Here is a 27,520-nt window from a genome sequence, read left to right as displayed (position 1 = left end):
ACACACACACACACACACACGCAAAGGGGGTGGGGGTCTTCACACTTTTTACCGTTGATGACTGAGCCTGAGATGAATTATTATGTTTTATCAAAACATGAGGCTTAACAAATGACATGTGACCCATACACACAAGTTGAAAATTCAGACCCACGGGAATAATCGTTTCGTTGTTTGAATTTTGCAAATAATAGATTTTGCATAAGATGAATCCCGTGAAAATTAACACAGTCAGAGTTACCTTTGACGAGTCGTGCTGTTGCAACCGAAACAAATCACCATCCAGAATGATGTACAATGGCAGAAGACAGAGCACTATATCCACACAACGTTGATGTTATCGATGAATTATAAGCGAAAATATATCACATCTTATTTAACTCTGCATTTGTGTGAAAAATAAAACCTCATATACATATAGCGATGTACAAGATGTACATACTGTCCAAGTTAAATTCCCGATTCTGGAATGAATCCTTATTTTGCAAACTATGTATAGTGACCATGCTATCTTTTGCATGTGATTATTAAACATCTTTTCTTTTTTTTTAATTCCATTATTTTTCCATTTTGAGTAGAAACATATGTATTTTCTAAACAAAAGTTTAATCCGTTATAATTTCATATAACAATGTACAATAAACGACATTTATATGTTTAGAAGCAAATTATTTTGAGTACATTGTATACGGAAATGCTGGAAATGGGAGGTATGCTAAAAACCAGTGTTTGTAGGGTGCATCTCTCCTACAATACAACAAATCACATGATTGAGTGTACTGTTGCACATAATTACGAAATAGGAATTACGAAACAAACTAAGACAAGGAAATCTAACTAACCCTTTTATAAACAAACACCCTAGATAAAAATCCCTTATACTAAGTTGCTTTCCCTTACACTAAGTCGCTTTCCCTTACACTAAGTTGCTTTCCCTTACACTAAGTCGCTTTCCCTTACACTAAGTCGCTTTCCCTTACACTAAGTCGCTTTCCCTTACACTAAGTCGCTTTCCCTTACACTAAGTCGCTTTCCCTTACACTAAGTTGCTTTCCCTTACACTAAGTCGCTTTCCCTTACACTAAGTCGCTTTCCCTTACACTAAGTCGCTTTCCCTTACACTAAGTCGCTTTCCCCATATACACTAAGTCGCTTTCCTTTACACTAAGTCGCTTTCCCTTACACTAAGTCGCTTTCATGCAGTAGAGAAAAGGAGGAGGGAGAGTGAGAGAAACTTATTACCAGTATACTTGGTGTGAAGATAGAAAGGCCGAGGACAGTAACAAAACAAGAATGAATGGATGGTCGGAGCTGTTGAACAATAATGCTGCATTTTAAAAGCAAACAAAATTTGTTCCGGTTATTTGGCAACTATTTAAGAATCAGCAAATTTTACAATTTTATACTGTTAATACATGAAGCGTTAACTTTGATGATAGGACAGAAATATCTTTTTATAGACAGTTGAAAACAAAATTGTTCAAATTGATATTGAAAGAACTTAAACTTGGGGCCGCTTTTGAATTTTCACCGTCAATATCCAGACACCTATGTTGTTGTGTGAAACGTTGAGCATTGCTAACACTTATTTTAACGTGCCGTAATAATTTATTATATTCCCACAACTGAATATCTCTTTCATGTATTATTTAGCCCACCATAATTATTCTCTCTTTTTTGTTGTGTTAAACTATTTGTTATGGTAGTCTGTATGTATTACAAATGATTCATATATTTTGTATTACTTTCTATGTTTGATGTATGTTCATCACTCATAGGCCTTTTTAGGCCGGCCTCCGTGTGACGGATGTGATTTTTAAATTTAAAAAAAAAAAAAAAACTACTGTGATTGTATTTCATATGCTCTAGCAAAATATCATGCCTTATAGACCTTTTAACACAAATTATGAAGTGCTATATACTTTGATGATAGAACATATTTAAGCACACTTTGGTTTCCTGTCTACAGCTTCTTATTTTGGTGACAGCGCCAAACATGGATGATATATTTTCTTATTCTCTATCATTTATATCACTCATTCTTTTTTATTTCTTGGAAGATGACAGAGCAAAATCATGAAGGTAATCTGACCGCGAAATATTGAGAATGAATGAAACTGATCGGAAGTGGTGATTTGTCATGAACATAAAATAATTGATAAAACAAGAGTGTTACAATACCACAGCCCACACTCCATCTACATACGGATACCACGGATATCGTGATTATACCACCTCTACAATATTATTATGTTCGTATAATGTCTGTTTGATTACGCTCACACTAGTAACTTGAAATGCAAAACTGTTGACACTGTGTTCGTGCAAAAACTTTAACTTTTGGAGTGACCTCAAGGATCACTCGAAGATTTTGGAGTGATCCCTGAGGTCACTCTAAAACGAGTGAAAATAAACATTTTCACTCAAAATTCACTCCAATTTCACTCTAAATTCATTCTTTTTTGTATTCACTCCTTTAAGAGTGAATATTTTCACTCGATTTTTTTTTAGAGAGTACCATTGACATTAACACCAGCAATGTCAATTCAACACCATTGATAGTGTCATTGTTAAATTAACACCAGCACGCAGTGTCAAAAATATCACCATCTACAGTGTCAAATTAAGACCACAAAGTGCCGGATGAACACTTTTCGACACTATCACAACATATTTTCTACACCTGCTGCTGTGGTCCGGAATCTCAGTTGTGACAGATTTAACACCAGTGGTGTTAAAACACCGATCCGTTTGCAGTGCCTATATACGAGCCAGGAAAAAATGAACAAAGTGAGCGTGATTATGTTTATATAATACTTGCTTACTTGATTTGTAGTTTGATTTGTACGTTGCGTCTGCATGCTTCACTAAGGAAAAATAAATAATCATGATGTAATGGTCTTCGACGAAACTTTGAAACCTTGCATCATTCACTTTTTAATGCTAACTGCCTATATAAATGATTTCGATTTCGAATGTTACGACAGTACTTGCAATTTTTCTTGCAGGAAAAAAAAAGAAAGACGAGAAAGGGTATAAACGTGTGTGACTAACAGTCATGAACTTCATCACATACGGAACTGCTTGGCGGTATCATAAATATTAATAGAAGTTTCACTGACCGCATGTCATAGAATAGAATAGAATCCGACTGTTACAACATAGTACGAGGAAATTTCCTTCCTTTCTTACTTTCTTACTGATGCCATGTTTTACCTGAATACACGCAAGGCTTGGTTATTTGTTTGTGTGGATTTGTTGTTGCTGTTGTTGTTGTGTTATTGTTTTTGTTTGTTTGTTTGTTTGTTTGTTGTTTATTTTGGCTTGCTTGTTTTCCCCGTCTGGCTACAAGATGTGAAGTGAGTTAACTGGTTCCCTTCCAAAGCTACAAAGCATGGAGGTAATGACCTCATTGACCTGATTTTGAAGAACGCCCTCTTCGGGTCCCATTAGAAAAAAAAATCAAAATGATACAGGTGTAATAACCGTCTCCATTGAAAAAAAAAAAGGAAAAGAAAAGAAAAAGACGCTTTATGGAGGAGAACGGAGCGAAAAGAGAACTGAAAAACTAGACTTCGCATCGAATATATATATGATGAATAACGTGCTCATTGTATAAGAGAAAGAATAATGTTACCATCTGATAAGGAGACCTACTTGTTTTTATAATGATGACGTAAGTCACAAGTAATTGTAATTACAATTGATATCCACAAAAAGAATCGTCATAAAGATCAATCTTCTTCGACCTGTAGGCCCTACAGTGTATTAGAAAAAAAAGCACTGAATTACTCGCATTTCATTGAGAAATGAAATTGCTTTTGAATTACGTGTTGTTGGTTTTAGTAGTTTGCATGCTTGTTGATTTGCAGGTTTCACCCTACAGATGTTGAAGACCTGGCCGGGAGAACATTGTCTTTTTTTCCCCTCACGGTTTTCCTGCTAAACTAGACGAAGTGCTTTGGTGTACTTGAAAGGGTGTGAAAGGTCCTTCATGTGGAAAATAGCAGCTATACTCTCTAAAAAAAAAATCGAGTGAAAATATTCACTCTTAAAGGTGTGAATACAAAAAAAGAGTGAATTTAGAGTGAAATTGGAGTGAATTTTGAGTGAAAATGTTCATTTTCACTCATTTTGGAGTGACGTCAAGGATCACTCGAAGATTTTGGAGTGATCCCTGACGTCATTCTAAAACGAGTGAAAATGAACATTTTCACTCAAAATTCATTCCAATTTCACTCTAAATTCACTCTTTTTTTGTATTCACTCCTTTAAGAGTGAATATTTTCACTCGATATTTTTTAGAGAGTACCTCATATATAGATTCCTCTCATCTGATTGGTTAAAAGTGGAGTCGTGAAAATAGCTGTGCCCCATTTTTGATCAAAATGACGTCATTATTTACTGTGCCCGGGGCATAGAATCAACTGTGCCCTGTAAATAGGTTTGGAGACAGTCGCAACCCCGTACACATAGATCGCTCATTATAGTACGCAGCAATGGCAATGATACGACCGCCGCGCTGTCGATCAGCGTTGATTACAGGAGTCCTTGTTTAATTCAGGTAACCTTTTAACCAATCAGATAAGAAGAATCTACATTTTCGGTATACAAAACAAGTAATGACAGCTTGATATTCGGGGCACAGTTAAAATCATGTAGGTCCTCGGTGATGTGAAAACCATAACTATGCCCTCAGCTTCTCTTCGGGCATAGTTATGGTTTTGACATCACCTTGGGCCCTTCATTTTAATTGTGCCCCTCATAGTAGTCATTTTTGTATAGGGGAAGTGTGGGAGAGTTGAGCCACTTTTTACATTTAGTGATATTGTTCAATAACTATACACAATTTATGGATTATTCGTTCGCAGGTATATACTACAACTATTCAGGCATAATATGATAGCCCAATAAGACACCTAGCACAAACAACTTGGGGGTGACACTTCAACAAAAATATTTTGCAAAATGGCTCAAGTCTCCCTTGATGTGGTGAGAGTTGAGCCACGGGGTTGGGAGAGTTGAGCCACTATGCTATAGGCCCTACATAATATTAAGAAGTTCAGGCTTATAAAAGAAAATGACTATGGAAACCTATCTAAGGAAAGATGGTGTAATGGTAACAGAGGGGGCGGGGCATCTGTTTGACTTACGGGTCATCGGATGGATAATGTGGATGTTGTTGGGGTCCACCTACGATCACATGATCAGGATTTCTAGATGCACCCTGATTGGATTTGCGTAATAAGTCAACTGTTGGTGTTAGGAAGAAGAAACCGCCTGTAGGGCGTCACCCCTGGCGAGAACACCACACACCTTTCCAATATTCCTCACCTCATCCAATTGCAGACCCGTTTCTTTGACCAAAAAATGACACTCATTGAGCCACTTGAAGGGAGGGTTGAGCCACTTGAGGGCTGAGCCATTGGAATACAGGGTTTAGCCATGGCACAACTCTCCCTCGACACGTTGGCACAACTCTCCCCACAGTCGCCATTTAAACTGACCCTCAAAACCTATGAAAGTGACCACACCAAACATGTTGAAATTTGCTGAAAGAAACAAATGATATACAGACTATCTGCTACTCCAACTGATTCGCACTTATCCTCTGCCATAGGTGTGAGAGAAAACCACATATCTGACAAGTGGACATTCACTTTTGGTGACCAAAAATGGTTTTTCTTTGACTATTTTGTCATGCTTCGTCCAACGTCGCTGCCTCGTACACTGGTATATAGTTAATCATAGGCATGAACAAGAAATGGCAGCAGCTGACTGCTGTCAGTCACTATGAAGATGTGAGGTGGCCTGGATCAACTCTCCCAGTGGCTCAACTCTCCCACACTTCCCCTACTGGAGCTTTCACAGCGAACGGTTACATTGTACTATGAGCACCGTAAATGACTTCGGAGGTGCGGCGCCGGCACGATAAATCATCTCCTATTAAAGGCACTATTTACCATTTGCAGATGAAACATCACCCCCCCCCCCCCCCCCCCCAAAAAAAAATGCTTCAAAATAGTTATAACATGTGAGTCTGGGATGGAAACAACGAATGTCAAAATATTAATCTGTATAATCAATGCCAAGTATTGTTAGATAATATACAAAATGTGAACCATAGTTATAATTGTTTATAGACTAAAACGTCTACAGTTACGGTTTATTGAGAAAAATAGTGATTGATACCTACTTATATCTTAGGCTTTATTGTGAAATTTTTATGGAGTGGTAGGATGTCTGGTGATGCAACTGACCTACACATATGCATCATAATCACTCGAGCACTTTTAAAATCACTGCTCCTAATGGTAACACCGCCTTTAGTGGCGACATCAGTATATTACAACACTATCCTCCCACGTCGATCTAAAGATTAAAAAGATGACAATAACAGATGAATACGTAGGTTTAAGAAAGACGTAAATACATACAGAAAAACAGAGATGTAGAGGCACACACACAAACACAAACACACACACACACATGTCCCTTATAACGCATTAAGTAAAACATTTAACAACCAGGTGATTGTACACTTAAATATTCATATTGTAATAATACATATGCATGCTTGTGTGCGTATGTGAAATCAAAGCTTTCCATTCATCAAATAAGGTGGACAAAATCACATAAAAAGCAATCGAGGAGCGTCCACACCAGTCAACCAGCTGCAAGCGCAACAAATACACAACAAAATAGCCACAACAGGGATTTTTATTGATCTGCTATATTTCACAATCACAGGATGTTTACAAAAATAGGAGCATACTAAATTCAATCATGTTCTTTCCTGAAATTTAGGAATGTTCCAATAACCAAGGTGTAGTTATAGCGGACTGTGTATCTACACAAAACAAAAATCATGCCGAGCGCTATACAAGTTTATGTGATTTTTTTTTTCGTTTAAACTCGTGATTTCATCACGTAAAACAGCAATGAACCAATGTTTTCTTCCGCTTGCAAAACAACTGTAATAAGCGACATTGTTAAGACATTTTCTCGTTAACTACACGATTGTAACCAAAGTAGGCCTGGGATACAGGATCAAGTAAAGGGATTCTCAATCTTTTCACACAACACTTCAGGTAGGGCCTATTTATGGGCATCACATATTGCTATGAACACATTGCTAAGAAATTATTATTTTATACATGCTATAAGCTACATGGTTGTGTTAAGTTCATCACTATGGACAAATTTGTTATCAAGGTATAAGAAATTGGTAAGAAAATTGGTGTACATCCCGTATTCTGACTGGTTCAGAGATAAAGGCGTGTATTATGTTTTGTTGTTGTTGTTTTTTACCATCACGCTCAAATCATATGCGGTATATCAGTTTCGCGTGGTCGGCATCGACTGTTTTTTCTAAACCAAATTAACGTCTGGGTCCTGTCGCATAAAACTTTTTCAGCAACCTTCAAAAATTCAGGTTGGGATTTGCCTAACCTGAATCTTTTAAGGTTGCTAACCTAAGAATGTAAAGTCCGTTGCATAAAAACTCTGGTTGGGAGATTCCAACCGGAATTTTGTGATTTCAACCGGAAAAAAATCCGGTTGGAGTTTTATGCAACGGGCCCCTGGTCTCGTGCGTTTACCTTATTTACTTTCAGGTACATGATTATTCCAACTAACACAACCAAAGCTGTGTGTCAAACTTTGTAAACTGCCTTCATGACGTAAATGCAAATACGTTATACTCAAAATAACTTCTGACCTACATACAATTCACCAAGTTATTCTTCCAATTCTGTGATGGAATCCGTCTTCTTTAATCCTGAAGATAATGACTGCAGATATCAGTCATTGTGTGTGTATGTGTATGTATATGTGTGTCAGTGTGTGTGCGTTTGACCGCTTCATCAGGAATCCACTTGCACTGTATAAGAAAAATAGGCCCAACTTTGCACCTTTACGAGACTCACACTGGAAGAATTCCGAACCTTTACGGGTTGCAACTTTGCATCTTTCAGACCAGAAGCTTTTGCACCTTTACAAGTGCTCCCATTCTGCTCTGAAAGGTGCAAAGCTGCACCCGTAAAGGTGCAAACTTGAACATATTCTTCTCAGAGCGTTTCCGCCATTTATATAAGAGAAGTGAAGTATAAGATTCTCTTTTACTTGCATTGAGGTATAGATTCTCTCTTGCTGTACACACACGGGACCGATGAGATCCGAAAGACGGGCAACGACGATAACGTTCCCTGCATGCCGAAGGGCACCATTGCCGGGTCGGGACTTGGACCTTATACATCCACGTGGTCTTAAAGTTCGCATGTCCCTTTTGCAACCATGAAAGTCGGATTCCTTTGCATAAGCTGGTATATTTTAGTGGTAGTTCATACAGACCTTTTCTCAGAATAATAAATCTGGAAACGTCATTATGATGAAGGAGAAACAACACTATAGATTTCCAGTTAATTTCTCCGGACCGCGAAAAAAAAAAGACCATAATTATTCTCCGAACAAAAAGGAAGTGTATTTTCTAGTGACGTGGGGCTGGTTTTCATTAAAAAAAAACAACAACAACAAAGAAAAAAAATACTCTGAGATACATTACAGCAGGATTTCATATATGTTGGTAGACATTATTCTTTAGCCATGCAAATTTCGTAACGTTTGCAAATTAAAAGGGATATACGACCTTTAACCGATCAGCTTCCCGAACTCGAAGAGAGCTATTTTCAATTGGCATGCTGCGGTACAGGAATAACTTGGTTGATACCCCAGGGTCTTCCATAAAGGTACATGTCCTATCTTTAATCTTCAAATGACAAGAAGTATAACATTAGTACTGTACGATTAGAAAACAAAATGAAGAGAAAATCTACGCGGTTTAAGCAGGATGACGTCACGTGTCTTTCAAATCTGATTTAAAAATATATATATATGATTGTTTGCATTCTTTCATTATAATACATACATTACACTTTGCCAAATTGCATACATCACAATTTCTACATTATGATAAACGTACTTATGAACGTAGGCCTATATACCTACATGAATAAAAACATATCTCGCTGTCAATTCAAATTTCACATTTACTCTACAAACAAATATTATACAATATCCTATGAGGGTCATTGGTACTAATAGACACAATATACAGGAGGAAATCATGCACATAAAATCCTAATTTAAAGACATTAGCTTTTGAAGGAACGGTTGGCGCCAGGTCTTCTTGAGTTGATAGTTTTATAGACGTCATTGATAATGCTATAATGACTGTCTTTCTTGAGGTATAGGTGGGTGGATCGAACGTAACGCAAATTTCAAACGTTCTTTCTTTTTAATAACATTACATTGATTTTTCATAAAACCGTCTTGATTTACATTGCATTCGTGGCTTTTCGATGCTATTTTCCTTAAGCGGATGAATCTTTGGTCCACGCATCACAAATCATATTGGAGTGATATAGAGGCCACTGAATACAAATCGTATAAAGGATAAAATAATAACTAGAAACAAGACCGTGGAAGTATACGCTTTCAGTAATGACTCAAGTAATGTGTTTCGGAACCTTTCAAACAGACCTCATTAAACGGATAATGAGATCTCATGAAGGCCGTCATGCGATGTCTACATTTATCCCATAGAGGGCTTTCTTTTAGTTTTATAGAGTGTCGAAGATCTCGCAAAATAAAATGATTCATTACTGCACAGATATGCGTTTACAAGGAAACATATCAAAGAATAATTATAGATTCTTTAGTGTTTGCTTTCTAAGTGGACCAGCTTGTTTTCAAATCACTTTTGAAATTCGCAAGGGGTGGGATTCAGCTTAAATCCTGGTCCATAATGAGAAAACTCATGGTTTCAATAGTCACAGTTGCGCGTGTTTTATGATTCTTTATAAAATCGTCGTATTATAGGCTTCCCTGATTCATTGTTATGTATATAGTCTCTCTAAAATAAAGAAAGGCGTTAATTGCCTTCCTCAAAATGGGAATCCGCCCACCTCCTCCCTGAGCAGAGCTTGTCAGTTTATCCCTTATTGTGCAAAAACAACAACCATAATAGCAACGGCCTGCTTGACGATACTTGAAATGACTTGTAACATAAGAGTCAAAATTATACATGTACTGCCACTTTCCGTATGCAAACTGCTGCAGAAATGTCATACTTTTCCGCTACCAAGCCACCTTTCGCTTTCACTTCAGGTTCGTGGCACGATTTGATCTCGTTCTCGATGAGAAGGTAGTGCTTCCTCATCGTTGAAGACAAAATAATTAACGTATAACATCCACTAACATTTTATCATAATATCTACACCCCCCCCCCCGACTACCCAAAACAATTTACATACATGCACAGTGTGAAATCAGTCATTTACAGTTAAAATCAACATAAAGCTGAATAAAACCAAATGCATATTTAGGCCTTGTGATGAGTCATATCACATTAGCAAGCTCTTGCAGCACTCCGATAGGTGATAATAATGATTCGCGTAGATCGGACGCAAGATTACAGAATGTTTTAAAACAATATGAGGAATGCTGGAATTCGTATACCTCCTCAGTCATTTCATCAATCATTATTGCGGCATTATAATTAGGCAGATAAGACACTGCAGTATAGTAGTAGTATAGTAGTATGTAGCAGCAGCAGTAGTAGTAGTAGTAGTAGTAGTAGTATAGCAGTGTAGTAGTAGTAGTACTAGGGTAGTAGTAGTTCGTTAGTTGTATATACAATTGTAGTAGTAGTAGTAGTAGTAGTAGTAGCAAACGTAGTAGATGTTGTTGTAATGACAGCAGTAGTAGTAGTATAGCAGCAGCAGCAGCAGCAGCAGCAGTAGTAGTAGTAATATCTGAAGCAGAATAATGCGAAGTAGATGTAGATGCAGTAGTAATAGTATGTGTAGTTGTATATAGGAGAAACGGTAGCAGTGCTATCATATCACCAGCATTACGACTATAGATGTCTCAGTTCAGCAAACATTTGGACGTGTTTCCATGGCGACGAGAGAGGTATTTTATCAGGGCTCGGGCTTGGTCTCGTCCTGACAGAAAGGCCCCGTGGGTTGTGGAGAAGTAGATTTTGTGGAATGCCTCTCCAGCGAAGCAAAGGATAGGAACCTGCATTGGACGAGGAAGAGGCCACGGGTTCGAGTCTCAAAAGATAAGAATTATATCACTTCTTTTTCATGAAAAAACGAAGAACACAGCAAAACATTACAGTCATAATTATAAACCAGCTCTGCCGAGAGTTTTATTTGAAGAATAACTGAAATGCTCCCTATGCAAATAAATATTGCATCTATATAGATAATTGTAAATGATAAGTAAAGAGGACTGGCATACTATTTGACACAGCGTTAAACGTTATTCCAGAATGGAATATTACTGTACATTTTTTTTCCATCAATGTATCAATGGATTGTTTTCCCTCAAGCCAAAAAGGCACTGGTCAGTTTTGCCTGTCAACTATCATCCGCCGTAAATCATCGTTTGTTACTATAGTATGAACTATGACGATAAGATTTATCATAAGCCCAACATCATGATTATATTTAACACAATGTAGGAATATGAATATAAATATATCATAATCATACGACTCCATGTCCCATTTCATTAAGATAAAAAGTTCTGATTGTAACTTTTCCTGCAATTAATGGCAAGTATCATATAGTAATGACAAGAACCCTGCTTTCTAACCATGAGGGAGGTGTTCTAACTGACTATTCCTCCGGGAAGCTTCTATTCCAGCAAAAGTTGCTATCCTATGATATAATATATATAACACACTGTATTTTATCAAATGGAACCCAAGAGCATCGCCTTAAAGTCAATCCTTCTTGAGCTATCATTTTTCGCCGTCTTCACAGTCTGACGTCACAATGGGAATACGGTGGCGTCATTACCTTCTCTTTTCCTTCAGTGCTCGAGCCATACACCGGTGCATTCATGATGTCATGATTTGTACAGGACGAATGTAGCGAGAAAAAGGCCGCATACGAACCGCGCTGATATCGGTTGCTATGCCAACGACTGCACATAACAGAGGCGGGTTCCGGAATGGTAGGATCGCCAAGGAACTGCCTGAGAAGTGACGTGCAGCGCTGAAATATAAACGAAAGAATCTCGCTGAATGCACCGCCTTTCTTACATACTCTTCTTCTGACTTATTCCTGAGAATCAGGCGATTGAATTAATGTGATGGCCAAAACTTTCCTTTCCCATGGGTAAAAGAGGAATGATATGGGATGTTGGAGATCCGATATAGGTTGTTTCTATTTTGTAGTGGTTTCAAATACAAATGCATTTGTAAAATAATGAAAGTCGAAAGTTCCGATTTGTCAAGCTCAGTTGTGACGTCCAGTCTTTACAAAACTGAATGAAGTTTATAAGCGAACCAAAATCCAAACAGAAAAATAAAATAATGCAGTATTGATCTAAACATTAGCAACGGAACTTTGTATGCTTTTTCTAATCAAGCAACTTAATGTTGTGCAGTGCGAAACCTTCTTTAGGTTAATGGACATACGCAACCTGACACTCAGTGAAATCAATGTCTGTTTTACTGATTTCCAGCGCGACGTTATGACGTTTAGTAATACCTTGCCCAATTCTTCATCACTAAGCGTCTCCATAAACTCCGCCCCTTTGCCGTAGGTCCAGCCAAGCAAGATGTCGCTGTTCTTTTCCTCTGCGTCGAATCCGACCAGTGTGCGGTAGAATACCGCCTTCTCTGCCTCTTCGTCCCTTTCCGAAATCTCCGTAGAGGGCTCCCTCCACATCAGCTGCACCCCAAACTCTTCGGACGTCCAGAAAGGCTTGTCGTATCTGAACAACGTGTACGATTGAAATGTTCAGGGCAATTGTATGATTCTAATAGAGTAGGTGAAACATGTCCGCGTCTTCGATGTATGTTGGTTAATTTGTTTGTCAAGTTTTTATTCGGAAATATATTTCAATGATCTTTCGCGAAGAGAAATATGCTTTGAGAAATACTACAAGGCCGGGTTGCAAAAAGGGTGTCTACTAACACACATTTTTCATAAGTAATAAGCAAACATCTCTATTGTAGGCGTCAATGTCTTGCAGCACACAGTGAATAGCGATATCGAATGCCTTGGATATCACTCATCACAAAAATATGAATACTTTAAGCTTTTACAGGGAAGGAAATACGTAAAACGTGAACGCAACACTGCCTAAAACAGTAAAAGAGCGTACATTATACGAAAGGAATATATTTTCAATCAGAAAACTTCAAGAATATCGGAGAATGAGAAAAAAACACCTGTCCACTTTCATTCCCCATTCCTATTCAAGTCCCCTGAATTAGTTGCTAGTCAAGTGACCGCGATGTATCTTGCTTAATATGCACCCAACTTGCTGTGTATGTGGAACGTCACTGAATTTCACGTTTCCATCAAAGGTGTATAGTCTTTTCATGACTGCTCCATATTCATTCAGATAATTTCAAATTACGTATATGACCAATCATCCTTTGGTCTTTTGACGAACGAAACGTACAAGGTTTTGTTGTTGTTGTTGTTGTTATTGTTGTTGTTGTTGTTTTCAAACCAATGTTTCTACTAAAATCCCTTGACAAAGCTGAGGAGTGCATACGATATCGTCTATGCCCAAAACGACAATCGAGTTAGATGGTTTCCTTGCATTCAAACTGATGTAACTTTCTTGAAACGTGCCAAAAAATGTCAATTCATCATAATTCACTGAGAATATCTTTTTTTTTCTCAAATGTTCCTTCATTTGGATAATTTTAAACCTAAGGAAGTATATCCCTATCTGAGACATACCGACATTATGCTTTTTATTGTTTTTCATCCTTTTAATTTCTATTTTCTACCCAAAATTCCTTACTTTGGGAAGGTTAGGAAACTTAGCAAAGAAGCTGACTTTTCATCGTTACGTGGGATATTACGTCACAAAAAAATAGAAATTAGCAATTGAGAGAGATGTAAAGAATTTCTGTTGCAAACTTACTTGAGGAAAATCTTGTTGACCGTACCAAAAGGTAATGACCTCAACACCTGTTGCTTATCTTTAGGGAGAGGAGGGTCAAAAAAAGCGCCAAGATTTTCTTTCAAGAACCCCACAGATGATGTCACTATGACGTGACTGCATTCGAACGTTCTTCCGTCTTCCGCATGCACAACCACTGATTCTTTGCCATTATCACCACATGTCTGGTATTGTATCCTAGCAACGGGAGTGTTATAGAGGATGCTTGATTCAGGGATGTCTTCAAGAAGCTTGGAAATAACTCCTTGGTAACCCTCTTCTCCCAAGGTGGTGTAGTAGAAGCCTTCCAGCTCCTCGTACTGCAGCGCGCTACGAAACTGCACTTCGTGCAGATCGTAGGAGCCCAGGTCCATACACTCCATCCGGCAGCAGAATTCAAAGACAACCCAGTACTGGTCCAGGAGCTTCTTGGAATGCATCTCTATTTTCTCCAGTCTCTGCGTGAATTCCCGCAGCATGACATCCCGAAAACTCTCCCCTGGGTCCAAGGCTTCCGGATCGATACTGTCAAACTCTTCCTGCACCTCGGCGTACATCCTCTTGACATCCCGGACCACTTTGGGATCGATGCTTTCCCCATCTTCGGTTTGATAATGTTCGTTACCGTTATCATCATACCGGAACCAGATGGCACTGTCGTCGTTGAGGGCGCGAGAGACCTTATCCTGCTGTGAAGTTGAAGTAAACCGAAACCCAAATAATTATGAATGTAATGAACTATGAGAAACCAGCTCAGCAATCAATGTAGTAGAACACATCAGTGCACGCTTGAGGAAAATCGGACAATGCGTTCAAAAGTTATGACATTTTAAAGTTTTGGTGCCGTCATCGATGGATAAAGAGACTTCTACAGTTCATGGCGTCATTCTGGACTACAATATCAAGGAAATAATATCAAGAAACTTCAACATATTTTTACATTAATAGGTAGCATAATGAAAGAGCACTCTTTTAGAAAGGAGGAAGAATAATGCTATTGCCCTTAACAGAAAAAATAGATGAATGATGCACTTTCCGTGAAAAAATAAATTTTGTGGAATTCTCCTAATTCTTTCTTCCATACTGCAGTTCAGAATGACGTTCTGAAATGTATAAGTCTTCTCATCTAGTGCCGTAGGACAGTCAACGTCATTCGTTCAAAAGATGCAGTGGACCGTCACATGCCACCCCCCCCCCCAGCACAACACACACACACACACACACACACATGCACTGTAAAAGTAAATAATGAAAGCATTTTAACGTCGTCACATCCTTGTAAATAAATATTTGGACTAAGAAATGCCAGGAGAGTCATATAGGGCACTATTCTTTGAACGCGTATCCAATGGTGAGCAACTAATACTTAGTTTTACCAGGGAGGTGAGACTCACTTCCCTGGTTTTACAATCCTAAGTTAAGGCCGAGACTTCAGGGGCTATAGTCAACAGACGAGACCAATTAGGTACATTCGGCTCATGTACACGTTCTATTTTAGGCATGTAGATCACTGTAGGTATTATAGTTTGTAACAATACGAAATTTACAGCGTCCTTCTGAACAGGACTTTGAACTCAGCCAACAAGAATAATTGTAAGCCCCGAGTATACTGAACTGAGACTCAGAGCACACAGTCAAATTAATGTATTTATCGCTAGCGTTTCATTCTTTCAAATACATTGCACTCACTGGCCCGGGAAGTACAAATATACCTTTGTTTCAAATAAAACAGATATCCTGGAAAGCTATTTCTATCGGCAAGAAAAAGAGACTGCACAATAAGCTGAAGGGTGCTGCAAATAACATGTTGAGCCTAACGCAAGTAGAGAAGCCTTATTATGTGAAGCGGTTCATCGAAATCAGGCGGATTTAGCACGGGTTAATTGATAAGAAATCGAGGAGGAATGGCATGAACTATTTATCAAAATATTTTTGTTTTATGCAACTTATCTGATATTTTGTGAATTGATACTGAGAATGTGAAACTTTGTTTTAAAATGTCCATTAAAAAACGGTTTGATTTTTTTTCCTTTTGTCGGAGCAATTCGGGCTAAACGTCTTGTAAGGTCCATTTTTTTATTTCTTTATTTTTTAATTAATGTTCGTTTTGATTTTTTAATGTATGCATCTATGAATGGGTTTATCAATTAACCTATTTATTTATTTATTTATTTATTTATTTAGTTAGTTAGTTAGCTAAATAGTTAGTTAGTTAGTTGCACGGCTGGAGTAGGTTGCTCGTGAAGGAGACGGTGTAATCATCCCACCGGCGCGGCGCCATCGATCTCCGTTGATGTCCTGCTTGGTTCTGCTAGCGTCTATGCAATTCTCAGCTCGGCTGTCCATGGGTACCGTGGACGATCAAATGTTTCGCTTTCCGTCGGAGCGTGGTATTTACATTCATAAAGAATGTTGGTACTTACACCTGTATTAAGCGCATGGTATATAGTAGAGATCATCATTTATACAACAGGTGATGTCAATAATAAAACGCTGTTTGAACAGACCTTACCCCGAAAACGTCGGGGCAATGTCCGGAGAACAAAATTCCTCACATCGAGAAATAAAAACCTTAGGGGAGTGCGAGGGTACCATCGTAACAGACACACAACGAAAAACCTTCTCCGGGTAGGTTTCCATGCATCCATTCATGCGCGGAGGGGGTGTGCCATGCAACTAATCCATGCACGTGATCGGCGAGCGATATGTCATTCCGTTTCCAATGTGTCATTGCGCATGCGTGTTGCATGTGTCATAGGAATGAAACTTATCAAAGTGGGTATCTCATTGGGCTGGAGACTGTGCGACCTTGTAGTGACTCGAGTACTCCTGGTCGTGGAGTGGTCGCCGAGGCGTCATCACGACTTCTCCTGGAATATAGTCGAGTCTCCGGAAGGTTTTGGAGACCCTCTTCAAGTCTCCAGCCGGTCGCAGAGACGTCTCCACGACGCCTCCTTCTATAGTAGCGGCCAAGTCGCTTGGGCTAATGTTCTTCGCGAGGTCTCCGAGATGTCTCCTCGACTTCAGTACGGAAGCCCATTGGTGACCTACCGGAGACGGCGACCAATTTTTGGCCTTTCAAGTCGCACGATTCGAAGCAGTCGCGGCGAAGTCTCCTCTAGCGAGATAGATTGAATTGTGTTACACAATATCATGTTAATAACAGACGACTGGTCAGGAACTGCAAAACATTCGTGAGAGACTAAAACTAAGTTCTCCTTGATCCCTGATAACAACAACCTGGCAAGATGGGTAGCATGAATGAGAAGTAAAACCGAAAAACGGCAATAAGACTCCTGAAGAAAATAACATATTGCAGGAAGAAAGAAAGTCACCCGAATCTGACAATCTTGTTCTGAGCGAGTGTGGACTTACTTTTAAGATATGGCAATCATAACGGGTCTAGGGCAATTACACCCTGGGCAATTAGAGCCTACCCTGGACCCTTCCCTGACCCTAACCCTAATCCAAATCCTAAACTTATCCTTAACATAACACAAACTTTACACCCTAACCATAAGTTATACACAAACTCTATACCCTAACCCTAACCCTAATCTTTACTTTTACCTTATTACCCACCAATTTTTAGCCGGGGAGTAATTACCCTCGAGAGGTAATTAAGCTGATCACACGATCATAACACGCGTGTCACATGGAATCCGTACTCAGCGGTACGGTGCGTAGAGCACTTAAACGTCTACTATAACATTATGTAGCAGATATGTGTATGTGCCATACTCCCGATCTGTCCTTCCTATTTTGCTTACCGATAATAAGTTGTGTTTCTTGGCGAGTTTATATAATGGATTTCCTCTCGTTCCATGAAGCCAGTTTGCCCCAAGCTCCACAACACGTTCACCTATACAAAGACGGAAATTAGTATACACAGGACACAACAATTACAATTAAACTGCCGCGTAGACGGGAGAAATGATGTATAAAGAATTTCCTTCTTATGGAGTTTTTGCATTTACAATGTAGGCGTACTTTGTTTAAGATATATAATGATGAATTTCACCAAAAGAAGATATGATATATATATATATATACATATATATATATATATATATATATACATAATTACATAATATATTACATAAAAAGAAGATATAGATAAAACATATGAAATAAGATATAGATGTATATCAGGGCTTGACACTCATTTTTTCCCCTGTATCGGCCTTAAATAAAAGGAAACACATCAGTCTATTTTGAATCTTTGTCGCTCGATCTGGCCACCGAAAGATAACTTTTTTGAAAATTTGGTGGCCCGACATCAACTTTTAGTTGGCCCCTGGCCCGGGCCACTGCTAATGTCGAGCCCTGAGTACAATTATGGACACTGGATGACGAAATCGGGAAGGGCATCGTTACTATCATGGGAGCTATCAGTTATTGTCCCCTTTCTTTGTATTCTAGATATCAAGTTCATAGGTTTTAAGGAGGACCTCTCTCTCTCATCCGTCCTGTTTCGCGTTTTCTTATAGTACAGAGAACACCGTAAATAATATGTCAGATACTCCAAAGCACTGACATTGCGCAATACGGTTGCAGTTCCTTGTTGACTATCATAGAGATTCGGACGATTTTTTTTTTTTCGGGGATTAGAAACTATACTCACCGAATCCCTTGATGGTCTGTATTCGTCCCCCTGGACTGTCCATTGCCTCCAAAACAATCACCTCGCATGTTCTTGATCTTGTCAACTCGACCGCAGCCGCCAGCCCGGCCATACCGGCTCCGACTACCACCACACGGGGATTGGGAGCAGGTGATGCCATTGCTGTTATGGCGTCCGAGCTTCCCAGCTATACACCTAGTCGATAGAGTAGAACACCACGAAATGTGAAGAAACATATCGAGACTCGCTGTGACATAAGGCATAATAAATGTGCCTGCGCAGCAAGCTTTGTTTCTGAAGGTGGAGTGGGGGAGTGTCTATTCATGTATTTGCTTGCGCAACAGCGCAGTAATGTGCGAACTAGTAGCCTTTTGACAAGGCCTGTATAGCTATATGATGGCCATAACGGGCTAGCAAAGCGAGTCCAGCTGAATCAAGCTTGCCTCTCTCACTTCTGTCGCCCCATTCTCTCACGACCTTATACCGCAATAGAGCCTTGGCAAAAGGCTATGTGCGAACACGCTGACACTCAACATAAAGGTACCCTATACAGATAATGTGACAGAACTGATGGTAAACCTTCTCCCAATCAATACTCAGTATTGGTCTCAAGACTGTAGCAGCACAATGAGTCACACTTTCATTTTCTCGCACTACTAAGAATTGTTTTCGTCCACTCGCTGACCATATCCGCTAGTGGTCACTCTACGGCGTAATACAAGCACATTTTTACGACCGCTCTGGCCCTCCGTATCGCGAGCACTCATATATTATCATCTGTCACATTCCTCGCGAACAGCGTAACTTCACCTCCGGTCACTCCTACGGTCACCATGACAACGCGAGATGGACATCATTTCTAACCAATCTCCTTCTTTCTTCGCTCCACTTCTCGAAGAAGTTTCGCACGCGTGTTACAACTCTCCATTCACAAAAATCAACTTTTCACGCACACGACACTTCTTGACCAGCTTTCGACGTGAAAGCACGAAAACGCCAAGTTGTCAACTCGCCAAACTTCATCATCAAACATCGGACTCGCGAACTTCTCTCTCTCTCTCAATCTGTCTATCTCTATTTTCCCTCTCTAACTTCGCCGTCTTCTGGAGCATTCTACATTGTGCTACTTCGCCTTATTTACTGAAATTATACTGTGTGTCGCGTTATGTTTTTGTGTATATACCAAACGGGAAAGTGCAATAACTGAACTCTCAATTGGAGGACCATTTCCTGCAACAGCATCGACTCCAGGCGCAGCTCGGCAGCACGGGAGATATTGTGTTATAAAATCAACGAATGGTGAGTAGAAGGATACATTTTCTACGTTCTATTAACATCCTACTACGAAATCCCTTCACTGGTGACCCCGACGTGATCTAATTCATCTCCCCGCCACTATGACCGACCCCTCGCAAGCGCCTGTTGAGCCCGTTCAGCCCCCGATTGATGACGCGACTTCGAAACCATCCACTGACATCGCTGTCGATAACGCCGCCGTAGCAAACATAAAGCTGCCGCCCTACTGGCCACAAGACCCGTTGGTGTGGTTCGCGCAGGTTGAGGCCCAATTCACAACTCGCCGCATTACCAAGGAAGACTCAAAATATGCCTATGTGGTTTCTTCTCTTTCCCCCGACATCGCCCAGGAGGTGCGCGATCTCCTCATCACAAAGCCTGCCGCACAGCCATACACCACGCTGAAGACAGCACTCGTCGCGCGGACATCCGAGACGGAGCAGCGTAGACTACAGCAGCTCTTGACGGAGGAAGAACTGGGGGATAGGAAGCCGACCCAACTCCTCCGTCGGATGAAACAGCTGCTTGGTGATCGCGTGCTCGAAGACAGCATTCTTCGGCAGCTGTTCGTCCAGCGCATGCCGACAAACGTGCAACAAATACTGGCATCGTCTAGCGATTCGCTGACTGTCACACAGTTAGCGGAGCTCGCCGACCGCATCCTAGCCGTCACAGCGCCTAGTTTTGTCAATGCCATGGCAGCCCCACCCCAAACAACACCCACGCCCAATCAACACCTCCAGGACCAAATACACCGTTTAACAATGCAGGTGGAAACTCTAACAATGCAGCTTCGTAACCGTGAGCGGAGCCGTAGTCGAGGTCGGTCGGCCACACGCAGAAACCGACAGCATACCTCGCGTGGTAGCAGCCCTGCCGTACCTGCTCAGACGCCTGCTTCAGACAATGGTGAGTGCTGGTACCATCAAACCTACGGAGAGAACGCTCGCCGTTGTCAACCACCTTGTCGACGACAACCGTCTTCCGCTCATCAACCGCCCGCTGCCACGACCCAGGGAAACGAGCAAGCCAGCGCCTAATGGCGACAAGCAGCGCTGGTTCACACTCACACAGTCGCCTCTTCTACATTTCGGACAAGAACACCGGCACGCAGTTCCTCGTCGACACCGGCGCGGAAGTCAGTGTTCTTCCCCCTTCCCCGGCTGAGAGGCGAGTGCAATCAAACACAATCAAACTACAGGCCGCAAACCAGTCACAAATCACGACATACGGCGAACGCTCCCTAACGCTAAATCTCGGACTGCGACGCGTGTGTCGATGGATTTTCGTACTCGCAGACGTGCCCACACCCATATTAGGAGCCGACTTCCTACGGCATTTCGGTCTGCTAGTCGACGTCAAGCGACACAAACTGATAGATGGAACCACTAATCTTTCAGTCAGCGGCGTCGTCACCGAACCGTCGGCAACGTCCCTCAGTCTCAAAATGCTACGCTCCACCGGCACTCGCTTCGACGCCCTAATTCAGCAACATCCATCAATCACACAACCAGTATACACACCGGCGAGCGTCAAACACTCAGTCACCCATCACATTGAGACTCGAGGTCCCCCCGTCTCCGCTCGACCACGCCGGCTCGCATCAGACCGCCTCGAAGCAGCTAGAGAGGAATTTAACCACATGCTCGAGCTCGGCATCGTCACGCAATCGAAAAGCCACTGGTCTTCGCCCCTCCACATGGTGCCGAAAAAGACCTCCGGCGATTGGCGACCATGTGGCGATTACCGCGCCCTCAACCGACAAACAGTCCCCGATCGTTACCCCATTCCCCACCTACAAGACTTTGCAGCAAATCTTGATGGCATGACAGTATTTTCCAAACTCGACCTCGTTAAGGCGTACCATCAAATTCCCGTTCATCCGGCTGACGTTCACAAAACCGCCATCACCACGCCCTTCGGTCTGTTTGAATATGCTCGCATGCCTTTTGGACTTCGCAACGCAGCGCAGACCTTTCAACGCTTCATGGACGAAGTACTGCGTGGGCTTCCATTCGCCTACGCGTACGTGGACGACGTCCTTGTCGCAAGCTGCTCACACGAGGAACACGAAAAACACCTGAACATTGTGTTTTCACGCTTCTCTGAGTATGGCATCGTCATCAACCCAGCCAAATGCCAACTCGGCGTGCCATCCCTCCACTTCCTCGGCCACGTTGTCGATCACCACGGCATCTCTCCTCTGCCAGACAAGATCAAAGCAATTCAAGACCTCCCAACCCCTACTTCACTTCGCAAGCTGCGAGAATTTCTAGGTCTCGTCAACTTCTACCGGAGATTTCTCCCTCGATGCGCTGATTTAATGCAACCACTCACCGACAAGTTGAAAAATGCTAAAAGGAAAAATCAGCCCATCTCGCTCAGCGACGACGAACTTTCCTCATTCCATGCAGTCAAAGCAGCGCTTTCACAAGCCACCATGCTTGTTCACCCGCAGATGGATGCACCCATCTGTCTCCTCACAGACGCGTCGGACGTCGGCGTCGGCGGTGTACTCCAGCAATGCATCGACGGTACATGGCAACCTCTCACGTTTTTTTCTAAACGACTACAGCCAGCTGAAACTCGCTACAGTGCGTTTGGACGAGAGCTGCTCGCCGTCTACCTGTGCATCAAACACTTCCGTCACATGCTCGAGGGAAGACAATTCATCGTGTACACCGACCACAAGCCTCTCACCCACTCTCTCCACGGCCGTCCCGACAGATACTCGCCACGAGAAATTCGTCAGCTCGACTTCATTTCCCAGTTCACGACCGACATCCGCCACATCTCAGGCAAACGGAACACAGCTGCTGACGCACTCTCTCGAGCTTTCATCAACAATGTAAGCACTACCCCCATCGACTTCAACATCATTGCCCTCGCCCAAGAGCACGACGAGGAACTCAAACGACTCACGACTGACAGTTCACTCAAACTCTCACCAGTGCCAATCCCCTCATCAGACCGCACGATATTATGTGATTTGTCAACTGGATTTCCTCGTCCATACATCCCAGCCCCTCATCGCAAGGCAATCTTTCACTCCCTTCATCAACTCTCTCATCCAGGAGTAAGAGCAACGCAGAAACTGGTCACTGACAGATTTGTTTGGAACGGCATCAATCGTGACGTTCGTTCATGGGCCAAAACATGTCTACAGTGCCAACGCAGCAAAATTCATCGCCACAACAAAGCACCCCTCGGCACTTTCTCATCGCCCGATGCACGATTCGACCACGTACACATCGACATCGTCGGCCCACTCCCTACATCCAACGGTCACACATACCTCCTCACATGTGTCGATCGATTCACGCGATGGCCAGAAGCCTTCCCCATGAGCGACATCACAGCCGAAACAGTCGCTCGAGTCTTCGTCACTCACTGGGTCGCACGATTTGGCGCACCATCGACCATCACAACAGACAGAGGTCGCCAATTTGAATCCAATCTCTTCAACGCTCTCACTACGCAACTCGGATCCACTCGCATTCGCACAACGGCATACCATCCGACATCGAACGGCCTCGTCGAACGCCTGCATCGTCAACTCAAAGCCTCTCTCATGGCACACGACCACGCCAAATGGACCGAGACACTACCACTCGTTCTCCTCGGCATTCGGACCGCAGTGAAGACAGACATAGGCTGCTCAGCTGCAGAGCTTGTCTATGGAACAACGCTACGACTACCAGGCCAGTGCATCACCAAGCACGAACAGACCACGACGGACATCGACCCTTCCGACTACGTCCAACGTCTACGTAAGTTCATGCAGGACATGCACCCGCCATCAACACGCACTCAACACAAACCGACATTCATACACAACGACCTCAACACATCTACACATGTTTTCATTCGCGATGACACCGTGAGAAAACCACTACAACACCCATACAGAGGTCCCTTTCCAGTCATTCGGCGTGCTGACAAGTTTTTCGTGATCGACTACCACGGCAAACACGACACCGTCAGCATCGACCGCTTGAAACCAGCATTCATAGAAACGGACATCATTCCCGAGCCATTGCCTCGCCGCACCACACGACCACCCGTGACTACAAACACTCAACGCACGACACACCCTGCCACGCCCCCTTCCAACCCACCTCGCACCCCCACCTCACTCTCCAACCAAACGACCACGGAAATCAAGAAAACACGCTCCGGTCGTCACGTGCGATTTCCCACAAAATACGTCGACTACTGTGATAACGGTTGAAGAGACAATTTTGTTTCTTACGAATCCAGCTTGTTGTTTTCTAAGTCATTGTACATATTATTTTGTTACTCTCGCTCACCTGCGAACATTCTACTCTATTTTTTTACACTCATCGATTGCTCCTGCATCTCATTTCGCAGCAATCTAGGGGGGAGCTACTTGTAGCAGCACAATGAGTCACACTTTCATTTTCTCGCACTACTAAGAATTGTTTTCGTCCACTCGCTGACCATATCCGCTAGTGGTCACTCTACGGCGTAATACAAGCACATTTTTACGACCGCTCTGGCCCTCCGTATCGCGAGCACTCATATATTATCATCTGTCACATTCCTCGCGAACAGCGTAACTTCACCTCCGGTCACTCCTACGGTCACCATGACAACGCGAGATGGACATCATTTCTAACCAATCTCCTTCTTTCTTCGCTCCACTTCTCGAAGAAGTTTCGCACGCGTGTTACAACTCTCCATTCACAAAAATCAACTTTTCACGCACACGACACTTCTTGACCAGCTTTCGACGTGAAAGCACGAAAACGCCAAGTTGTCAACTCGCCAAACTTCATCATCAAACATCGGACTCGCGAACTTCTCTCTCTCTCTCAATCTGTCTATCTCTATTTTCCCTCTCTAACTTCGCCGTCTTCTGGAGCATTCTACATTGTGCTACTTCGCCTTATTTACTGAAATTATACTGTGTGTCGCGTTATGTTTTTGTGTATATACCAAACGGGAAAGTGCAATAACTGAACTCTCAATTGGAGGACCATTTCCTGCAACAGCATCGACTCCAGGCGCAGCTCGGCAGCACGGGAGATATTGTGTTATAAAATCAACGAATGGTGAGTAGAAGGATACATTTTCTACGTTCTATTAACATCCTACTACGAAATCCCTTCAAGACCCTTAAGTTGTAAGTTAACAACTGCCGTGCGTGTAAAAGTATACTCTGATGTTCTACTGAAAGCTAGATAGACCTATACTTTCGCAGGTGATACTCTCATGACAATTAGGGGTTAAGCATGATGGTTACGACTTTACGTATCTAGGTTATTTACCACTATCTGTATAACTTTTCAAAGCGCACTTGTTCTTCTCCGATATGTAAAATCTATGAGCGACACAACGTGAGAAAATCAGTTGAGCGCATGAAGAAAGACTCGTGTCATACCACGAAGCTACTGTACTAGCTCCATGGCCATATACCGTATACAGACCGCGGACATGTGCATAACATACACTATAACTAGTCTGTATGAATATCGCAAGCACAACCGACTACAATATACACCACGCTCCATGAAATATATGAATGGAACTTCAACTCCGCTTGGCTATACATTAACGGTCTCATCTACCAGTTACGCAAGTGTTTAGTACTCACCGCTCGAGCTCTGCATGAAAAGTTCCTGTCCACTCTGCACATTTTATGCATGTATAACACCTTTCAGGTCCATGGTGTAATCTTTGTTTACATGGAGGGGGCGTCGTACGTCGAGCTGCTGGTGAGAGACTGTAAACCAGGGTGGTGATACGAAACTCTGCTTGACACGGAAAATAACGGGACGACCTGAATTCCGGGCATTGTGCAGGCAATGGTACAGCTGAAATGTCGTATTGTAACAGGACTGTTAATTTCAACGTGCCCTACACAGGGGCCGATCCAGTAATTCCGTAAAGAGGGGGTGACTTTACAAAATAAAGGGGGCGCACGTGAGATTAAGGGCGCCCCGCCTGGATCCGCCACTGTTACAATAGAACCCTTCAGAAAAGCGAGAATTATCACAGCAGACATCATCCGTATCTCCACTGTCAATGAAAAGTGCATTAAGCATCCACATAGCATATTTACCCCCTTGGTACTTGGCTTTTAAAATCAACGTCTTATAATATTATACACAGTAGTATCGTGGACATTGCACTTTTCATACATGAAATATCATGTCACGTCATGCTCCACGTCTCAGGTTTTTCAGTAATCTCAATGAATAGCGATCGATAACCATAAATAAGCTACGATTTACTTTATATTCGGCCTTGGTTAGGTTTACCGTAAGTGCGTATGAGTACAATAGGTAACTACAATTGTACTGAAAATGAATGACATTTAAAACGTGGTTTATGTTCCTTTGATGCATGTTTATATGAGATTACTATAACCTTTTTGCGCTTTGCTTCTTAGACATTTCCCCGCCAGGATGAAACGTTTATGCCATTAAGGTTTCTATTACACACACACACACACACACACACACACACACACATATATATATATATATATATATACATAACAAATAGTTAAAGTTATATAATTATACTATTATATATACGTATATTATACGAATATCACATGTTCAAACATGACAAATAGCAAACAAACAAACAAACACACATCATCACAGATAGAGAATACAATAATTATTGCTTCGAACATAATAGACTGCAACTAAGCGTAAGAGTGTAAGAAGAACATATTGGATTTTTGGATTTGGATTTGAATGTTTCTGTGGATGACAGTTGCCTCGAATAGGCAACTGCATGATTCCACGATTTTGGTACATAACGGAGAAAGCAAGATCACCCCATCCATTTGTTACTCTGGGTGTTTGGAGCAGCAATGCATCTGATGAACGTATTATAGACTTCGTTTGTTATAATAGCCCTGTAGAAAAAAAATGCAATATCAATTGTTACGAAAAAAAAGTATAATTCTATTTGTCACGAATTCAAAAATTAGAGGCCGTTGTCGAAGTCAAGCAATTTGCGCTTATTGATAACGGTCTCCTCCACCTGATTCGCTATGAAATACTAGTACAGGCACTATGCACTTCACATGATTATATGTTGTTTAATCATGACTTTATTTAAGTTCAAGGAATTGTTAGAATGACATGTATACAAAAGAACCAGGTCCATCGTCTCATTCAAAACGAATGGCAGGTTCAGACATGTATACATGGGGTACAAAAAAACAACATTGGAGTTTACGTTATTGCAACACAAAATATGCATATCATATCACACGTAAACTGTCAAATATCAATCAATCAATCAAATATCAATACTTTTACTATTTCTGCGTTACAATAATAACAGTGATGTAATTATCTTCCACAATATTAATACAATAATCCTCGTTAAAAAAATGATGAAATTATATAAACATATATTACATAAGCCTTATTATCATCATCATCTCATCAAATCTTCACCAACTTAATTCATTATTTGGCTCTGTGCCCCATATCCCCACCCCCACCACCTATCATAATAATCAAAACCCATCTTTACAACTATATCATAAACCAATTTCAACCTAAAACCAAAAATTATAAACAGAAAATTCTACATTTTTTTCAATTGCCCCTTCACCCAAAATATTACAGT

The 27,520-nt window shown here is 41.5% G+C and overlaps 2 protein-coding genes across 2 annotated transcripts; one reads left to right on the top strand and one right to left on the bottom strand.

Annotated features, from left to right (window-relative positions):
* Window positions 1-10,929: 10,929 nt before the first annotated feature.
* Window positions 10,930-18,809, bottom strand: LOC139727515 (peroxisomal N(1)-acetyl-spermine/spermidine oxidase-like). Its single transcript, XM_071638490.1, has 6 exons — window positions 18,605-18,809; window positions 17,751-17,842; window positions 13,963-14,669; window positions 12,567-12,792; window positions 11,933-12,068; window positions 10,930-11,117 (listed from the first exon to the last, which is right to left on the bottom strand). Exons 1-6 carry the CDS (start codon window positions 18,762-18,764, stop codon window positions 10,930-10,932), a joined length of 1,509 nt encoding a protein of 502 aa, XP_071494591.1. The 5' UTR covers window positions 18,765-18,809.
* A 906-nt stretch (window positions 18,810-19,715) lies between these two features.
* Window positions 19,716-20,940, top strand: LOC139727514 (uncharacterized). The gene has a single exon (XM_071638489.1). The coding sequence runs from the start codon at window positions 20,002-20,004 to the stop codon at window positions 20,938-20,940; it is 939 nt and encodes a 312-aa protein (XP_071494590.1). The 5' UTR covers window positions 19,716-20,001.
* The last annotated feature ends 6,580 nt before the right edge of the window (window positions 20,941-27,520 follow it).

Source organism: Diadema antillarum, unplaced genomic scaffold (assembly GCF_040938485.1).
Source record: "Diadema antillarum isolate AM-2024a unplaced genomic scaffold, OU_Dant_1.0 seq00000135_RagTag, whole genome shotgun sequence".
Taxonomy (NCBI): domain Eukaryota; kingdom Metazoa; phylum Echinodermata; class Echinoidea; order Diadematoida; family Diadematidae; genus Diadema; species Diadema antillarum.
Note: the sequence above shows the minus strand (reverse complement) of the source record. Positions and strands in the feature narration are given on the sequence as shown.

Coding starts and splice junctions, on each gene's coding strand:
- LOC139727515 (XM_071638490.1), bottom strand. CDS start 18,764: ATGGCATCACCTGCTCCCAATCCCCGTGTGGTGGTAGTCGGAGCCGGT. Junction 17,843..18,604: donor ACAGACCATCAAGGGATTCG/GTGAGTATAGTT, acceptor GTCTTTGTATAG/GTGAACGTGTTGTGGAGCTT. Junction 12,793..13,962: donor GTCAACAAGATTTTCCTCAA/GTAAGTTTGCAA, acceptor CACGTTGTTCAG/ATACGACAAGCCTTTCTGGA.
- LOC139727514 (XM_071638489.1), top strand. CDS start 20,002: ATGACCGACCCCTCGCAAGCGCCTGTTGAGCCCGTTCAGCCCCCGATT.